General features: G+C 40.2%; 1 protein-coding gene across 1 annotated transcript; it reads right to left on the bottom strand.

The window, feature by feature from the left end:
• Window positions 1-16,070: 16,070 nt before the first annotated feature.
• LOC148198890 (uncharacterized) lies at window positions 16,071-17,784 on the bottom strand. The gene is made up of 2 exons (XM_088111735.1): window positions 16,635-17,784; window positions 16,071-16,546 (listed from the first exon to the last, which is right to left on the bottom strand). The coding sequence occupies exons 1-2, from the start codon at window positions 17,782-17,784 to the stop codon at window positions 16,071-16,073; spliced, it is 1,626 nt and encodes a 541-aa protein (XP_087967861.1).
• Between the last annotated feature and the right edge of the window lie 1,889 nt (window positions 17,785-19,673).

Below are 19,673 nucleotides of genomic sequence, written 5' to 3'. Positions count from 1 at the left end.
TGAGTTTGTTATTCTAAAAGGGGTCCTCTGTTTATCCTAATTTCAACTTGCCATGTGATTTATGTACTATTGTTTTGGGTTGGGAAAAGGGAAGGAGGAATTGATGTGATTTTGTATTGGGGTTTTTAGTTCAGTTCAGTTACTCTAAACCAAAAAAAAGTTCAGTTCAATTACTCTGAACTATTTTTTAGTTCAATGCAGTTTTTCTGAATTGGTTTATAGTTAATTATAAACTATAAATGCAGTTTAGTGCCCTTTGCCCACCCCTAATTGTCAAGCACCGCATCAAAGTTTCATAGACTTGATTTGAGGTATCTAATTGATTATTAGTTGTTTATGAGCAACTTAAATATTTTCTAGTACTAAAACACTTTTATTTTAGTTCAAAACAATCTCAAATAATACTAACCTACCAAAAGGATATCTCAACTGAGATGGATAAATTATTATAGTAAACTTTAATTATAGTTCACCATCAAAGTTTAAAACAAACAAAACAACCTTATATACTAAAATTTACAATTATTTCATCATCACAATGGCTACCATAAGGTACATAGAACATTAACTACAATAACCATATATTTCACAATCAAAACATACATAACTTCAATATTTTACAAACCAACAAACATATATCCATTCACCACACCAATTTCCAACTCATTCTTATTTCATATAATCATTTCAGTCACAAATTTCACACACGAATACAAATAGAACAAATCATTTGCATCAACATGACACAAAACTACTAAGAAATAATTCAATCATATCATTCCACAAATCATGAAGTATAACAATAATTGAATCAATAAAAATAATAAGTTTTCATACTTTGATTATGAACCACCAACACAAGACTTCATTGTCTCTATAGATCCCTATTCACACAAGAAGCAATATTTGTGCATAGATAACTCAGGTCAATGATCTGATCACACTCTAACAATCATAATTGAATAGCGATTCATCATAAGCCCTTAAATGCTACATGCAAGCTTAAAACACCCCAAATACAACAAATATCTTAAATGATAAAAAAAAAGGGTAAAAGATGAACTTGCTTTGTTTAAAAAACTGATTGTGTTGAGAAGAGGACTTTAAACTTAACTCAATCCCACAAAATCGGCTTGTAAGGTAAGGTTTGCACTCATTTATATATGCTAATTTAACTTTATATCTAGTTGACATGAGACTTGTAATACAAACCTCTTACATCGATGTATGTACATCTTGAGCGTGAGATTGGACATTAATGGTTGGTTTGATAGTGTCCCGATAGCAGGTGGGACAACAAACTCAACAAACAACCAATCTTGATAGGATAAACTTTAACTCTTGGGTTTGGTACCATGGTAAGAAGTGGACTTTATGTCTTACTCAATCCTACAAAATAGGCTTGTAAGGTGAGATTTGCACCCACTTTTATACTCTAAATTAGCCTTATCTTTAATCGATGTAGAACTTCCAACAAATTGGATAGGATTGTAGTTCTCGACGCCAAGAGTCCTATGTTGTACTCATATAGTCAAACAACTATAGATTCGTCATAATCTTAAAGAGAAGTTAGAGGAAGAAAATTGAATATATAGTTTTATAAAGATATTGGTTTTTATAAAAGAACACTTTTAATCTTTAATTATTTTCTAGGTTCACTAGTGCAAAGTAAGGCTTCAACGTCTCGCATTTAACGTTAGAAATCGGAAAAGCCAATGTTAAAAATGACTAGTAGAATTTTTGTAAATAGAAGTTCAATTAAGACGTTGGAATATATACTTTTACGACGTCGAATGATTATTAGACATCGTAATTTCCAATTTTTGACGTTATATTTGGTAAATTTCATGAAAATCTTTGGCGCGAAGGTGAAAATGTACTTATGTATGACGTCAAATGCCTTAGTTTCAAACGTAAAAAACCTATAAGACGTCGAAATATCACTTTTCAGACGTTATATGTTAGTGAATTCATTAAAAAATTTGGGTTGGAGGTTAAAAATTCATTCACTTTATCTTTGCGCGAGACCCTCTTCTTTGCTTAAACCCTTCTCAGATGAAGCTTTCGGTGACCAACACATGTAATATTTCTTTCATTTTATACAAATGCATGTTGATTAACTACTTAAGTATGATTTTCTTTCGTTTTGACCGATTGGTTTCATGCACAAGTACTCTTTGAAGCATATGTGTGTTCTCCTTTCTTCCTCACGACAACACTTTATTTTGACGAACCCACATTCAAGAAGAATCATTTTCGTTTTCATTTTCATGAAGGTTGAACTTGTTGGTATTGTTGATATTGATATGGTTGAACTTGTTTGTTGTATTGTTAATATTGATATTGTTGAACATGTTTGTTGTTCATACATGTTATACATCCAAACTTAGGGTAAAAATGAGAGTATATTCAAAATAAGTCCAAATAACTTGAAAATTTGTTCAAAGCACCAAAATATCATGAGAAACCTCCACAAAAAATTTTAGATCAAAGTATGTGAAATATTTTTGCAAAGTTTGGAAAAGACAAAATAAATCAACGAAAAATAGAAAATGGCGATTTTTTGAAAATCTACCCCAAATCGATATATAATAATGTCAAAACTGTCAATTAGAGAAAATGTCTAAAAATATCTTGCAAACATCAAATAACTACAAATATCTTGCAAACATCAAACTCACCCTTCTTCCATATGCGTAAATAGTAAATTGATTAAAGCAAAAATGTGTGTTTGTTTTCATGAAAGGATTTGAGGGAGAGTGTGTAATGCCCCAAATTTTGGGATGCCACGATTTAGAAAAAATGAATATTTATAAAATTTCTTATAGCGCATAAACATATTTTTTCAAAACCCTTAACTTTTAATCATGCATAATTTATTAAAAACATAGTAGTTCCAAAAACCTTGTCTAATTACATTATTTCAAAAGCAATTAAAAGGACTAAGGAAATAAAATAACTATAATGATATTATTTCAAAAGTCTATACCAAAAGAACTTTTTAAATAAACTCAAAATTTTCCCCACCATCTCACAAAATCATCTGCTCACGTATAACACATTATACGATCACCGTCGATAATATCATTTGCAAACACACAACACGTATGAGGTAAGATATCCATAAAACAATCATAATAACAAGACTAAATTACACTCTTGTACCCTACCTCAATCGACAGTAGCCGCTTCTAAAACCCCATATGTAGCTTCTCTGTACAGATACACTCAACTCATCCTTCTTTTGGCTTTAGACTTGTTCCCCTATTAGACAAGATAGAACATTTATCCCCCTCGTCAAAGAAAATTCTCAAATAGAGAGGTTTGACATTCATAAAATGTTTGATTGTTTTGTTGTGATATGTGTATCTTGTGTAAAATGTTCAAATGTTCTTATTTATAATTAATTGTTTATATTCTAACTTACCCTTTTATCTATGATTGTTTGTATTCTACCTTACCCTTTTATCTATGATTGTTTGTATGTTTCTTTGAATCTTTCTTGACTATGATCGTTCAGTGGATGTGAGTAGATGGTGATGAGATTCCCCTGGAGTAAGTGTTAGATGGAATAGCTGATGATGTGTAGTAGCTTTAGTCAGTAGCTTTGCATATAGTTTTGTTTAATTACTGTCGCAACCGGAATCGCGACGGGACGACGATCCAAAAAAAAGAACGAGTTTTAGAAAAGAAGAGATTTGGAGTCGCCACCATAGTTTATTATGGAAAACTACGGAAAAACCATAAAGTGATAAAGCGTGGTCTACAAGAACCAGATTCTAGGTTCGGGAGTCGGTTACGTGTAGGGAAGGTATTAACACCCTACAACGCCTACCTTAAGGCAGTACCTTTAACTAAATGCACGAATCTGATGTGGTTTTCAAAACGTTTAACTATCCCCTAAAATAAAATTATAAATAAACAAAATATATTTTTTAGTTTTTTGGGCCCGACAAGGATTGACCTTGCTCCTACGTATTCTCATTCAAAATGAGAAATCAGGGTTACGTAGTTCTTTTTGAAACGGGAAAGCTTGTTTGAGAAATTGTTTAGAAAATTACTTGAGAAAATTGTTTGGGAAAATTTGTTTGAAAATGATTATAAATAATTTTGGATTTTTGGGAAAGTGATAGACAAGAGGTTTTTAGCACAAGGACGATGCGTGCGATCACACATGTGCCTAAACCTTTAAAACATTTTTATTATCATTTTTTTAGTAGAGAAGAAGAAAAGATTTTAACACAAGGACGATGCGTGCGATCACACATGTGTCTAATCCTTTAAAATATATTTTATTATTATTATTTTTTTTTTATAAGGGAAGAAGAAAAGGTTCTAACACAAGGACGATGCGTGCGATCACACATGTGTCTAAACCTTTAAAATATATTTTTATTATTTTTTAGAAGAGAAGAAGAAAAGATTTTAACACCAGGACGATGCGTGCGACCACACATGTGTCTAATCCTTTAAAATATATTTTTATTATTTTTTTATAAGGGAAGAAGAAAAGGTTCTAACACAAGGACGATGCGTGCGATCACACATGTGTCTAAACCTTTAAAATATATTTTTATTTTTTTTAGAAGAGAAGAAGAAAAGGTTCTAACACAAGGACGATGCGTGCGATCACACATGTGTCTAAACCTTTAAAATATATTTTTATTATTTTTTATAAGGGAAGAAGAAAAGGTTCTAACACAAGGACGATGCGTGCGATCACACATGTGTCTAAACCTTTAAAATATATTTTTATTATTTTTTTAGAAGAGAAGAAGAAAAGGTTCTAACACAAGGACGATGCGTGCGATCACACATGTGCCTAAACCTTTAAGCCATTTATTTTTTATCATTTCTCATAACAAGGCACTTTAAAAGTAGATAAATATTTAAAATGGGAACCAAAGAGAGAGAAGAAGAAGAAAATAATAATAATAATAATAATAATAATAATAATAATAATAATAATAATAATAATAATAATAAATAAATAAAAATAATAAAATAATAAAAAAAAAAATAGAAATAAAAAATAACATACAATGAGAAATAAATAAATAATGAAAATAAAGTACCAAAGGGATAAAACAAAGTAAAATAATAAGTAAATAATACACATAAAAGGGTGTGGAAGTGCTAAATAATAAAAAACAGGGGTGCTTAGACAAAAACGAATTGGGCCAAAGCCCAGGCAGGGAGGGGTGCGAAATAGGAACAAAAGGGATGCGGGGAAGCAATTCGTTGGTTTTTACTTTTTAGGAACAGAATGGGCCTAAGCCCAGACCAAGGGAGTGTGCGGATGAGGAACGGAGGGGTGCGCGAGGGAGGAAAAAAGGGTTTTATTTATTTATTATATATTATTATTCTTTTTAGGCTGGATCAGAGGGCCCAAAGCCTTTTTTCATTCCTCAGATCTGGAAAACCCTAGGGGTCTCACGTCCCAACTCATTTCCAATACACCAGGCTCGAATTCCTCTACTCGAACGAGAAATCCTAAGGGCAATCATCACCCACTCTGCCCCAGTCTCCGTTCAAACGGCCGGCCACCGTTAGCCGCGACCCCGGCTCAATCCAAAGCGACGCCGGTGACCAGGCGCCCCCGGAGCCGCCATCAGATTTTTCTCTCCCTCCTCGCGCGCGGGAGATCCCCTCCGTCTCCGTTTCTTCGCGTGCGTACGGCTGTCTCCGCCAAACCGGCCACTGCCAGACGCGACCCAGGGCGTCGCCAGCACCGCCGCTCACCGTCAGGATCGTCGCCGGCCCCCGAAATCTGGTTCCTCTCTTCCTCTTCTTCTCGCGACCAAGAGAGACCGTCTTCTCCTTCATGAATCGCCTCTTGGGCAAGCTCAACCACCGCGCCGGCCAGGGCTCCGCTAGCGTCGCCGGTCGTCGCCAGAGATGCCTCCGGTCACCCCGTCAACATCCTCCTTCCCTCCTCGCTTGCAAACAGAGGAAACCCCTTCCCTCTTCTTTTCGCGGCTGCCATCGCCAACACTCCTTTCGAACCACACCTAGGTTCTCTTCTTCATCCTCTCACTATAATGGGTCAACTGTAATGGGTCCGGTTGTGATGAAGGAATGAGTCTCTTGTCTCTTGCAAATGAATGGTGGCTGACTTAAGAGGTTTTGCATCGCCGACACAAGAAGGAGAGGTGGTCTGTTTCTGAACTTGAGGAGTGAATAGTCATGGCCATTTTGAGTTAACTTTGATGAGTGTTGCAGTATAACAGTATTGAGAGAGGGGCTGACCGGGTGGGTGTTTTGCGTTACAGGTCGAAGGTAGCGAAGATCTGAGACATGGTACTGGGATCATGGGTTTTGGGGGCATTAATCATGGAGCTCGAAAAGGTTAACCTGCTATCTCTGATTGAAGGCGCAAGATATAGCGATTATACTCCAGAGACAAGCTTTGAGTTTATTAGTATAGGATTTGAGATTTGGTTTGTCCATTTTGATAGAGGTAGGAGATGGCACGAGAACTATATTTGCTACTGCTGTTTACTCTTTATTTACGTGTTTCCTGTGTGTTAATGGGTGCTAAAGGGATATACAGTGTTGATGTTAGGGAAGTGTATACCAATCTTCTATCTTTAGTTAAATAGACGAAAGCACTGAAACTGCATTTTGGGTGCAGTTTTGGTTAACAGAGGAAGGGAAACAAACGCGAATATATACATTGATCCAGCATCAATCATTCACCACTCAGCACGCATGAGGAAAGTGTATCTAAAGAAAGCATATATACGTGAAGCATGACCAGAGAGCTTAGGTACATGAAGACTTACCTTCGCAGCTTCAAGATGTCTTTCGGGTTCTAATTCCCTTTCCCCTCCTCAATGCCGGAAAGTAAAGTTGACTGGGCAGCCAGGTTCAGAGTCGGTTCTCCTCTTTCGGTTCTCCTCTTTTCTCTCTGTCTCAGATGCCTTGTCCTCTCTTCTGATGGTGATGAGTAGTGATCCCCCTCCAATGTGATTGATCCCCCCCTTTTCAAAGCCAAAGCCCCTCCTTCCTATTGTAACGCTTCCTGGGAACTCTCGGATATCCTCTGGCGTAGGATTTTCTTTGTCTTTTTCCTTTCTTCATGTCTCCACCTTGCAGTTGGCAGGTGCTCTTTCAAAAATCTTTCCCCTTCCATGTATGGCTGCTGCTGCTTAAGGATTTTCAGCAAGAAAAGCAAATACCTTTTTACGCTGCCACTGTGTAAGCACATTTTGAGCATTCTCTGTGCCTGATCACCGTAATGGATGGTTTCAGAAGGAGGGAACCTAGTTGACTTCCTTTTTTCCCTTCTTTTTTTTTTTTATATATTTTATTTTATATATGTCAGCATTGCAGTGCAAATTTTTATGAAAAAAAGTAACCTTTTCTTAAATCTCTTTTTCTTTTAAAAAATAAAAATAAAAATAAAAATAAAAATAAAAATAAAAATAAAAACGAAATTAAAAGGGAAACAACAAAAATAAAATAAAAAAATAAACATAAAAAAAAGTAAAATACATAAAAATAAACCCTAAAAAAACATAAAAAATAAAATAAAATAAAATGAAATAAAGCAAAATGGAATAATATAAAAAAAAAGAAAAAAAGAAAAATAAAACCAAATGGAGTAAAAAATAAAAATAAAATGAAGCAAAATAAAATATAAACAGGAGAGGAAATAAATAAAAACGAAACAAAGTAGAAAATAAAAGAACAAAAATAAAAAAAGCGGAAAACGGAACACAAATCATTTTTTGAGACTTCGTATTAAATTTATCTTTGCCCGTTTACTTTGTTTTATTACCCCTTCTTAACTCTATATATATTTTTTAACTACCCGGACGAAATTGGGTATTAACAGCTGCCCCTCTTTACTTAGATTTTACTGGATAATATGACAAACAAAGTTTTTATATTATTAGAGTAAAAGATAAGTAAAGATAGAAATACTAATTTCGTCTGGGTTTCAAAGAGAAGAAAAAAAGGGGGAATAACAACCAAATCAAGCATATAATGACCGAATTCAGAAAGGATATTACAACGCGGCAAAAAAACTTGGCCAATGCCCAAAGAGAGGCGATTCACCAAACAAAAACTTGGATCTGACCATTGCCAAGCAGAGGGCCGTTTGGAAAACTAAAATCTAGACTTGACCATTGCCTTGCAGAGGGCCAATATCGCAGAACAACAACCTGTATTTGACCATTGCCTTGCAGAGGGCCAATATCACAGAAGAAAACTTAAATTCGACCACTGCCAAGCAGAGGGCCGTTAGGAAAACTAAAATCTGGACTTGACCATTGCTTTGCAGAGGGCCAATATCGCAGAACAACAACCTGGATTTGACCATTGCCTTGCAGAGGGCCAATATCACAGAAGAAAACTTAAATTCGACCAGTGCCAAGCAGAGGGCCGTTAGAAAAACTAAAATCTGGACTTGACCATTGCTTTGCAGAGGGCCAATATCGCAGAACAACAACCTGGATTTGACCATTGCCTTGCAGAGGGCCAATATCACAGAAGAAAACTTAAATTCGACCAGTGCCAAGCAGAGGGCCGTTAGAAAAACTAAAATCTGGACTTGACCATTGCTTTGCAGAGGGCCAATATCACAGAACAACAACCTGGATTCAGCACCTTTGAAGAGTTAGTAGAAACCGAGCAAAATATAAGGGTTTTCGAACAATTCCCTGCTTCCTTTGAGATGCATGATGTAATGTCATGAGGATGCATGAATGAACAAACACAGAGACATTTGTTCCGTTCTTTTCATTTGTTCTCACTTTTTCTTTTTCTTTTCCTCTTTCCCTCTTTCCATTTTTTTTTAGAAATTCCATGTTTGGAATCTGTTATCAACATCGTCGCCGAGCTTGATGTACATTCAAAACGCATTCTTTGAAAATAAGGTCCAGAGGCAATGAGTCTTTTAATGAAGAGGAAAATAGTGTAACCATGAGCTCAAATTCTCTTTAATGCTTTTTGGAACCCCAAACTAGCTCGAACCCGAGACAGTGTGGGACATGGATATGACAAATAGATGGCTGAATGATTATCTGTGAGCAACATTAACATCTGAGTTCACCTTATTTAGGGAGGTGTTGTTAATATTTAAGCGCACGAGGCTCACAAGATTGCCCCAACTTTTGTTGCACATAGTAGGTATGATTTGGAAAAGTGGAAAGGTTTGGGTAGGGAGGATTGCCCCAATCCGACGATACCTTTCTTGACGAAATGGTTGATGAGGAGGCTTCACAGCATGTTTTTTCATTCTCCATCTTTGATTTTTTCTTCTTCTTTTTTTTTTTTTTTTTTTTTTTTTTTTTTTTTTTAGCGATTGCGTCACTCGCCACATCATTTCCTTCCAGAGTTAAGTTCACGAGAAAGATCCGGACAAATATTCTTCAGTCAGTGTGGACTTTTATTGGCTTGTACCGTGGCTAAAAGGCAAAGGGTTATGAAAGAAATGGATAGTGAGGGCCCAAATAAACGCTTAAAGGTTCAATTATTTTAACAAGAATCATCCACAAGGTGTCAAGTCGACGAGCCTCCGGGAGTTTGAAACTCCGGGCATTCTTTTATCATTATTTTTGCTTTTTTTTTTTTTTTTTTTTTTATCCTTACTTTCTTTTCCCATTTGGTAATTCGTGTCGTTGCCCCCTATTGTGGTCTTTTCCTTTTTCTCTTTTTTTTCTCTTCTTTTTTAGGCTTTTTTTTTTGTTTCAGAAAATTTTCTAATTGACTTTGGATACTCTTGATGTGCCTTTCGGACTGACATCGATATGCCAATGATTCTTGTATAGGGTGACGAAGAAAAACAGTTATAACTTACGGCTCAAAGGAGGTGCAACTGGATAAATTTCTTTTATCATTTGGGTGAAGAAAAAATGGCCACACGTCATTCTGAAGCTTACTCGCCTTATTTCCCACGACTTTAACGCTGGAACAAAACTCCGTAGCGGTTGACACACCGACTTCATTTCCTTCCGTTTTTTTCTTTTGTCTTGTTTTGCTTAGACTGCCCTTTCAGGTTTTCAATCTAACATACATTCTCTCTGCTTCTTTTCTTCTTTTTTTTTTTAACGTTCCCCGATCAGACAGAGGCACCATGATGAAAACTGCTCCGACATGACAATCCTTTTTTCTTTGGGAGAAATGAAAGGGTTAGGGGTTCAAGCAATATGAATGCAGATGCTTTCGTAGAAAAAGAACACAAGTTAACCAATCAAGAAAAGACTCTGCACAAGTATTTTTCAAAACTTTGTTTGTTTTTGGCTTTTGAAAGTACTATGCCCTTGACGACTTTATTGACAACGAATTCGACATGTGTCTTTCCTTTTCGCCTTTTTCTTCTTTTTTATTATTTATTTTCTTTTTCACGACATCCTTCAGGAACGAGTTTGTGCTCGATGGATATACCCGTGATGCTTTAATTATTATCAACTTCCCTTTTCCTTACTTTACTTTAAAACCCAGTGTGACATGAATCGTGTCGAAAGAAAAAGCGTAAAAGTTGAATAATGGATAAAACTGTATGGTATTTATTGAATGAAGTAACACAGTATACAACATAATTCAAAAACAGTGCTAATATCCCTTAGTGGCATCCCCTATCACGGAATCATCATGCGTAAAACTTTTTTACCGCATCGGAATTAACCGGTAAAGGTAACTCCTCTCCATCCATCCTTGTGAGAATTAGTGCCCCTCCGGAGAATGCCTTTTTTACTACAAATGGCCCTTCATAATTTGGGGTCCACTTGCCTCTGTGATCCTTTTGTATAGGCAAAATCTTCTTTAACACCAGTTCGCCTTCATGGAACTCCCTTGGGCGCACCTTTTTGTCGAAAGCCTTCTTCATTCTTCTTTGGTACAATTGTCCGTGGCACGCCGCTGTCAGTCTCTTTTCTTCGATGAGATTGAGCTGGTCAAACCGAGTTCGAACCCACTCAGCTTCCTCTAATTGGGTTTCCATTAAAACTCGTAGAGATGGGATTTCCACCTCAAATGGAAGTACCGCTTCCATCCCATACACAAGCGAGAAAGGTGTTGCCCCAGTTGACGTTCGTACTGATGTACGATATCCATGTAAAGCAAAAGGAAGCATTTCGTGCCAGTCTTTATAGGTGACCACCATCTTTTGCACGATCTTCTTAATATTCTTATTAGCAGCCTCTACTGCCCCATTCATCTTTGGACGGTAAGGAGAAGAATTAAGATGATGAATTTTGAACTCCTCACATAACTCCGCCATCATCTGGTTGTTCAGGTTGGTGGCATTATCAGTGATAATCTTGTTAGGTAACCCATATCTGCAGATCAACTCCTTTTTTATGAATTTGGTCACCACCTTTCTAGTCACGTTGGCATAAGAAGCAGCCTCAACCCACTTGGTGAAATAATCGATCGCGACTAGTATGAAACGGTGTCCATTTGACGCTTTTGGCTCTATAGCTCCAATAACATCTATCCCCCACATCGAAAATGGCCACGGTGCCGACAACACGTTCAAGGTCGTGGGCGGCACATTGATATTGTCTGCATACATTTGACATTTCTCGCACTTCCTCACGTGTGTACAACAATCATTTTCCATGGTCAACCAGAAGTAACCAGCTCTCGAGATCTTCCTGGCCATTGAGTGCCCATTCATGTGTGTGCCAAATGTACCTTCGTGCACTTCTTTCAATATCAATTCGGCTTCCTTTGCATCCACACATCTGAGGAGAACCATGTCATGATTTCTCTTGTATAAAATATCCCCATTTAAAATAAAGCTGCCAGCCAACCTCCTTAACGATCTTTTATCGTTTTCAGATGCCTTCTCAGGATATTCTCGGGTCTTAAGATAGTGCTTGATATCAAAATACCAAGGTTTACCATCCACTTCCTCCTCGATGAAGTGACAATATGCTGGCTCTGCATGGCTCTTCATTTCAATCATTGGTAATTCTGCATCTTGGTCAACTTCAAACATTGATGACAAAGTAGCCAATGCGTCTGCTAATTGATTATCTTCTCGCGGTATGTGGTTAAATGTGATGGCATCGAAATACTCCATTAATCCTCTGATGTAAGCTTGGTAAGGAATTAATTTCGCATCTCTAGTTTCCCACTCTCCCTTCAACTGGTGGATGACTAAAGCTGAATCTCCATACACATCCAGAATTTTTACTTTGGACTCTATTGCCGCCCGAATACCCATAGCGCAGGCCTCGTATTCTGCAATGTTATTTGTGCAATTAAAACATAACCTTGCTGTCATAGGTATGTACTGATGCTCTGGAGAGATGAGAACTGCCCCTATGCCATGCCCCATCACATTCGAGGCTCCATCGAATAATAATGTCCACGTTTCTTCGTCTCGGTTTTTTCTGCCTTCTTCGAATAGAGCCATGATATCTTCATCGGGAAATTCGGGCTGCATTGGCTGATAATCGCTGATGGGTTGATGAGCCAGGTATTCTGCTAACGCACTCCCCTTGACGGATTTCTGAGTAACATACACGATGTCATATTCTGACAATAGCATTTGCCACCGAGCTATCCTTCCAGTAAGAGCAGGCTTTTCAAAAATGAACTTGATAGGGTCCACCTTGGATATCAACCAGGTTGAGTGACTCAGCATGTATTGCCTTAAGCGATGAGCAGCCCACGCCAATGCACAACAAGTTCGTTCTAACGACGAATATCTTTGTTCGCAGTCTGTGAATTTCTTGCTCAAGTAGTATATAGCGTGTTCTCTCTTCCCAGCTTCATCGTGCTGACCCAACACACAACCCATTGACTTATCCAACACAGTTAAATACAAAATGAGCGGTCTTCCTGGTTCAGGTGGACGTAATACGGGAGGGTCTTGCAGGTATCGTTTGACTTTTTCAAAAGCGGCTTGACAATCCTCATTCCAAACTACAGCCTGATTCTTTCGTAACAACTTGAACATTGGTTCACACGTAGCGGTTAATTGGGCGATGAATCTAGCAATGTAGTTCAGTCTACCCAGAAAACCTCGAACCTCCTTTTCTGTTCTAGGCGCAGGCATTTCTATTATCGCCCGTGCCTTGTCAGGATCCACTTCTATCCCCTTTTGGCTAACCACAAAACCCAACAATTTCCCAGATTTCACTCCAAACGTGCATTTGGCTGGGTTTAACCTGAGTTTATACTTTCTCAATCTCTCAAATAATTTCTTCAAGTTGAGAATGTGTTCTTCTTCCGATTCGGACTTTGCAATCATGTCATCCACATAAACTTCGATTTCCTTGTGCATCATGTCATGAAAAAGTGCCACCATCGCCCTCTGATATGTTGCCCCGGCATTCTTGAGCCCAAAGGACATCACCTTATAGCAAAAGGTTCCCCACAACGTGATAAAGGTTGTCTTTTCCATGTCTTCTGGCGCCATCTTGATCTGATTATATCCTGAGAAACCATCCATGAATGAAAATAGAGAAAACTTGGCTGTATTATCGACTAGAGTATCGATGTGCGGTAGTGGGAAATTGTCTTTTGGACTTGCACGATTCAAATCACGGTAGTCAACACACATCCGAACTTTACCATCTTTCTTGGGTACTGGTACGACATTCGCCACCCATTGCGGGTATTTCGCCACAGCCAAGAAGCCCGCGTCAAATTGTTTCTGCACCTCTTCCTTGATTTTCAAAGACATCTCCGGCTTCATTCTTCTTAGTTTCTGTTTGATCGGGAGGCATTCCGGCTTAAGAGGGAGTTTATGCTGCACGATATCGGTATCCAAACCGGGCATATCATTGTACGACCAAGCAAAAAAACGTCCTTAAATTCCTTCAATAGGACTCGCAACCTTTCTCTCACTTCCTCTTTCATGGTGGTGCCGATCTTTACTTCTTTTATCTCGTCCTCCTCACCCAAGTTGAGTATTTCGACATCTTCCTGATAGGGTTTTATTTCCTTAGACTCTTGCTCCACTAATCTCATTAGTTCCGGAGAGGGTTCCGAACCATCTTCATAATCATCTTCCGTATCATCGACAGGGTGCTCCAGATTAGGGATATCGACATTGTTATTTTCAAAACATTCATTGTCATATCTGCATTATTTAAGTTTTCGAAAAAAGAATAAATAAACAAAAAAAACGATGGAGAGGCTAAATGATGATAGAAACGAGAACAAACACGATTCAAATATCACACTGAAAGCAAAATAAAAGCGTCAACCCGTAAGTCATGAATCCTAAAGCTCCGGGTAAAGCAATAGGATCAATTAATATATTACATTTCATTCGAATTAAACATCACGGGTAAGTCCACAATCTTCCAATTGCTGAGCCGCGCATCTGGGGAGCAAGCCCACACGAAGTTTGAGCTTTCAGATCCAGCTTCCTCTTCCACGACCGCTATATGGCTAGTGTTCACCCATCCAGCACTGCGAAAACTCTCCTTGATATCACAAATGTGAATCTTCCTCGCCTTTGGTTCCCGTCTCTCCATCCGAGCCAAACTGCGCTCCCTCTTTTCCTCAATCAGCCTCTTCTTATCCTCCTTGCTGGGCTTGTACCCCAGGCCGTACCTGTTTTTGTTCTCGACCACCTCCAATAGGAATGTCCGCCCCTGCCCGTACTTGCCTAAACCGTTCCCGTACTTATAGCCTTCTTTCAGCATAACCTTGGCCGCCATGATGGAGGCGCATGACAGATATGGGTTTACTGGAAATGGTTCCACATAGGTGTTTCCCACGATCTCCAATGATTGGAAAGCTATCTTGAGAGCTTCCTCGGCTGCTTCTATATAGCGGGCGGAGGATGGCCCACTAACAAGGAGATCCTCCTCTCCAGAAACTATCACAAGCTTATCTCCTGTGACATATTTCAGTTTTTGGTGCAGTGTGGAAGGCACAACTCCCGCAGAATGGATCCATGGGCGACCCAATAGACAACTATAGGCTGGGAGGATATCCATGACCTGGAAGGTTATTTGAAAGACACATGGGCCAACCTGGACCGGCAACTCTATTTCGCCCATGACTTCCCTCTTGCTACCGTCAAACGCTCTCACAATCATAGAACTTGGCTTCATATGCATTCCGTCACAAGGTAGCCTCTCTAATGTCGTTTTGGGCATGACATTCAGGGAGGATCCGTTGTCCACCAACACGCGTGCTACGACGTGGTCCAAGCATTTCACGGAGACATGGAGAGCCTTGTTATGCCCTCTCCCCTCAGCAGGCATTTCCTCATCGGTGAAGGTGAGGTAATTATTAGCAGTGATGTTGCTAACAATGCCCTCGAATTTGTTCAGGGAAATACCTTGTTCTACATGGGCCTCGCTCAGTATCTTCATCAGCAGTTTTCTATGGGAGGTTGAGTGCATGAGCAATTCTAACAGAGAGATCCGGGCTGGCATACGATTCAATTGTTCCACCACTTTATATTCACTTTGTTGTATGAATTTCAAAAACTCACAAGCCTCTTCGTCGGATATTTCTTTCTCGTCCTCCTTGTCGGGGGTCTCTTCTGCCTGCACCCGTTTCCCCTTTAAGAGCTCCTTAGCTTTCGCGGCCACCGGTGCTTCATTATTGCTAGTTCCTTCTCTCATCAGGTTTGGTGGCGTGAAGATTCGACCACTCCTTGTCATTCCGCCGATGCCTGATATATTTTCAATAACTGGATCCTGGCCGAGGAATTGACTTTCAACACATTGTCCTTCATCGACCGCGTGTGTTCCATACCTCCAAGGAACAGCTTTCTCGCTCTTGTAAGGAAAAGGAACTGGTGTATGGATGACGACGGACGATCTTCCTTGAATAACTGGTGCAGGGGTGGTCCGAGTGAAACGAATTACCAACGGCTCTGGCAGGGTTACATCAGACTCCACACCGGTTTGTGCAAACACCTCTTCATCCTTATCCTCGTAGCACACTTGCATCAAATTCCTATCAAGCAGATCTTGCAGAAACTCTTCGAATTCAACACATTCATCGATAGAGTGTCAGCGCATGGATGGAGTCCACATGCTCTTCCCAAATCATAATCACCGTTTAAAAATCCCAACTTCAATAATTCCTTGAAAATAAACCTTCTGGAACTTCGGATTTTACTTGCATCCCTTATCAGTTCATGCTTTTAACCTCAATGGCATTTGTGAGGCACTCCCATGTCCGGATAACGGATTATCATCAATGCTAGGTTTATCTTCTTGAAATTTCAGCCACCCAGCATCGATTAGGGCCTGTACTTTATGTTTGAAGGCCATACATCTCTCAGTTGAGTGACCCACTCCTCCCCCATGATAACTACACTTGGCATCGGCATCATAACCCCTAGGGTACGGAGGTTGCATAGGCATCATCGGACATATAGCAACCAGACCCCTTTTGACGAGGTGGGGTAATAATTCAGTGTAAGTCGTAGGGATGGGGGTGAAGTGAACAAAGTTTCTTTCTTGGGTTTTTCTCGGGTAAGTGCCTTGACCCGCATTTGGATTTGGATTCGCGCCTGTCCCAGTCCTCCAGGCGTTGTTTGTGATTGGTTGCGCTTGATAAAATCCTTGTTGTTGTTGAGGTCTAATTGGATGAGCAAAAGCTGCATTGGCTGCATATGGAGGTTGGCCCAGGTGTGGTCTATAATTGTGAATAGGAGCTTGACCTCTCCATGCAGGCATTGCCGATGTCGCATGCACATCTCCTTCTTTCTCTTTCGGAGATTCCTGGATTGAAGCTGGGCTTTTTAGAGTTTGCTACCGCAGACGGGCCACCGGCAATCTTCCCATTCTTCAACCCAATCTCTATTCTTTCGCCTATTATGACGATATCGGCGAAATTGGAGGACACGTTCCCGACCATGTGTTCATAAAACGGTGGTTGGAGCGTGTTCACGAACATTGCTACCATTTCTTTGTCGTACAGAGGCGGCTCAACCTGCGCCGCTAGCTCTCTCCATCGTTGAGCATATTCCTTGAAAGTTTCATTATCTTTCTTTGCCATGTTTTGCAGTTGCAACCTGTCGGGTGCGACATGCATATTGTACTTATACTGCTTCACGAAGGCGTCAGCTAGGTCCACCCAACAACGTATGCGAGACGGCTCTAAGTGGGTATACCAGTTCAATGCTACCCCAGCCAAACTATCTTGGAAGAAATGGATAAGCAATTTGTCATCATAGGCATACGCGGCCATCTTTCTGCAGTACATCGTCAAATGGCTTTTAGGGCATGTATTACCCTTGTACTTCTCAAACTCCGGCGCCTTAAATTTGTGTGGTATTTTTATCCCGGGGACCAAGCTTAATCTCGCGACATCACCGAATCCATAGCTTTCGACTCCTTCTATGGCTCTCAACCTTTCTTCCAGAATTTCCAGCTTATTCTTAGCTCCGATGAAACTACCGATCCCCCCAATCACCGTGGTGTGTGGCGCAGCCTCGGCTGAAGAGCCCTCCTTAGCGACTACGGTCACCCGCGTTCCTTCAACTGCGGTCGTCTCATTCATAGCTACACCTGTCATGGGTGCCGAAACTGAGACAGGACCCTGAGTACCGATGGGCGGCACATTGATGGTTGTGGGAAAAGAGAAGGACGTATGTTCCGCTTCCGAGTAATCTCCCATGGGGGGCGTATACCCCGGGGGCAAGCCATACATCGGGAACGGAATCGATGGGCTCAAGGTATTAAACATTGGGGGATAAGGGGGGGCGTTCCCCTCGATCCGCGCTGACGATGACTCTCCCGCAATCTTCAGCGATTCTAGAGCAGCAAGGATTTGGACGATCTGGTCTTTCAGCTGACCGATATCAGCCTTGATGGATTCTTGAGACTCCTCCCAGCTTTCCATGATTCTTGAATTGGCTCGAGTCCTGTAGGGATGTCGTGGAAAATTGGCCGTTGTTTTCCTCACTTGTACTGTTTTATTATTTTGATTAATTTTAAATTAGATGAGAACGAAATAAAGAAAACATGATGCATGTTGGTAATAGGTGGAAATCACTGGGTCGCGACAACATTACCGATGGAAATCAACACAAGTTGGTACCAAACAAACATTCCATATCTTTCATTAAAAGTACTCAGTTCAATACATCGCCTACAGAAACAAAATACAAGGATTTCAAAATACATCATTCTCGAGATCGAGCGATAAAGGATTTCATCTCGCCCACCAACCATTTACAATGATTAATAAAATGTTTTATCTCTTCCGGCGGGCTATAAAAGTGAGTACTTGCTTCGGCGTCCAACACCATCTTGGGGATGTTTTCAATTGCTTCATTTGCCAAAGCTGCCAATTGGGAGAAACTTTCCTTCCAATGTCTCACAGCCACTTCTTGCTCTGCGATGTGATCTTCCATTCGCTTCATCAAGGCCTGATGTCTCTCTTCAAACTCCATCGACCTCCATCGCTCCTCTTGCGCCTCGATATAATCCTCCATTTGTTTTATCATGGCTCGATGCCCTTTTTCTGCTTCTGCTAGCTTCCAACGCTCTTGGTTCATATCCGCCTCAAACGACGTGGCCATTTCTTTCATCTGATGCCCCGTTTTTTCCACCTGAATCTGCGCTTCCCTTAGTCTTTTCAAGGCTTCCCGCTTATCTCTTTTGGCCTCTTCGTAGAGGTGTTTCCATTGTTTTCCCTCTTCCAACGCCACGTTCTTCTCTTTCACTCTCATCTAGCTCTTTGCTTGCGGCCGCAAGGTCTTGCTTCACTCGGAATGTATAATCTCTCTCGGCCTTCTGGCTTCTAACAATTTCTTCATAGGCCTGTGATCCTTCCTCTTTAGCATTCCTCATATCAACAAAATCATTGCGCGCGATTTGCAATTCTTTTTCCAACCTAGCATTCCTCTCTCTCAGTTTTTTCATCTCCACCTTCAACTGCTTCACCTCTTCGCTCTCTAGGTCTTGGGATCGCCCTTCGTTAGATGGCTGATCACTGATTGGCTTGAAAGGCAGTTTGATTTCCTTTACCCTTTTTAGGATCCATGATTGATAATTAACCTTGTCGTCTGCCACCCCTACCCTTAGATCTTTTTCAGCTCGCACAATACTTTCCCAAGCGCTTCTAACTTTCCTCAACATTTCAGTGCAATGCCCATCCTCATAGTAGATGAAAAATGCCGTGAGATAGTCCGGCGAAGGTCCCCCTTTCATGGGATGCCCGAATTGTCTTTGAACCAAAAGAGGGTTGTAATTGATGCAATATCGGGCCCCTATGAGAGGTACATTGGGAAAGCGGCCACAATGTTGGATAGGCTGTTTAATTCCAAGCCAAGGAAGACGCCAATTTATTTTTCCTCCATTCAAGCTAGCAAAGAAATGGGCCCACTCATTTCCTCCTTTGTCCGTAAGCCCCTGACGTGACAGATCTTCCGAAGGGCACTTGACATTGACTACGCCTTTAAACACGCGTGCAGTCATCCAAGCATACAGTGCCGGCACACAACAAAGGATTTTCTTTCCCTTCCTTTCGTGACAGAAACTCATGGTGCCATAAACGTCAGCAAGGACTGCCGTCACAGGATTCTCCGATCTCGTCTTTCTCGCCACGAAGACATCTATTGCTGTATAATCCACAAAGTCTTCTATTTTGGGGAATAAAACAATGCCGTACACGGTGAGAGCTAGCACATCCATAAAAGTCTCCCACTCTTCCTTATCAGCCAGATGCTGCAGGTACTGTTCCAGATACCCCTGTGTCAGCCCACGCACTTGATGTCTCATTACCAA

Source organism: Vigna umbellata, chromosome 4, assembly GCF_029865625.1.
Source record: "Vigna umbellata cultivar VRB3 chromosome 4, Vumbellata_1.0, whole genome shotgun sequence".
Taxonomy (NCBI): Eukaryota; Viridiplantae; Streptophyta; class Magnoliopsida; order Fabales; family Fabaceae; genus Vigna; species Vigna umbellata.
Note: the sequence above shows the minus strand (reverse complement) of the source record. Positions and strands in the feature narration are given on the sequence as shown.

Excerpts from the sequence above, each read along its gene's own strand:
- LOC148198890 (XM_088111735.1), bottom strand. The coding sequence starts at position 17,784 with ATGGAAAGCTGGGAGGAGTCTCAAGAATCCATCAAGGCTGATATCGGT. Across the intron at positions 16,547-16,634 it reads CGAAAGAGAAAGAAGGAGAT|CCAATGCAGCTTTTGCTCAT; the intron begins GTGCATGCGACA and ends CTCCATATGCAG.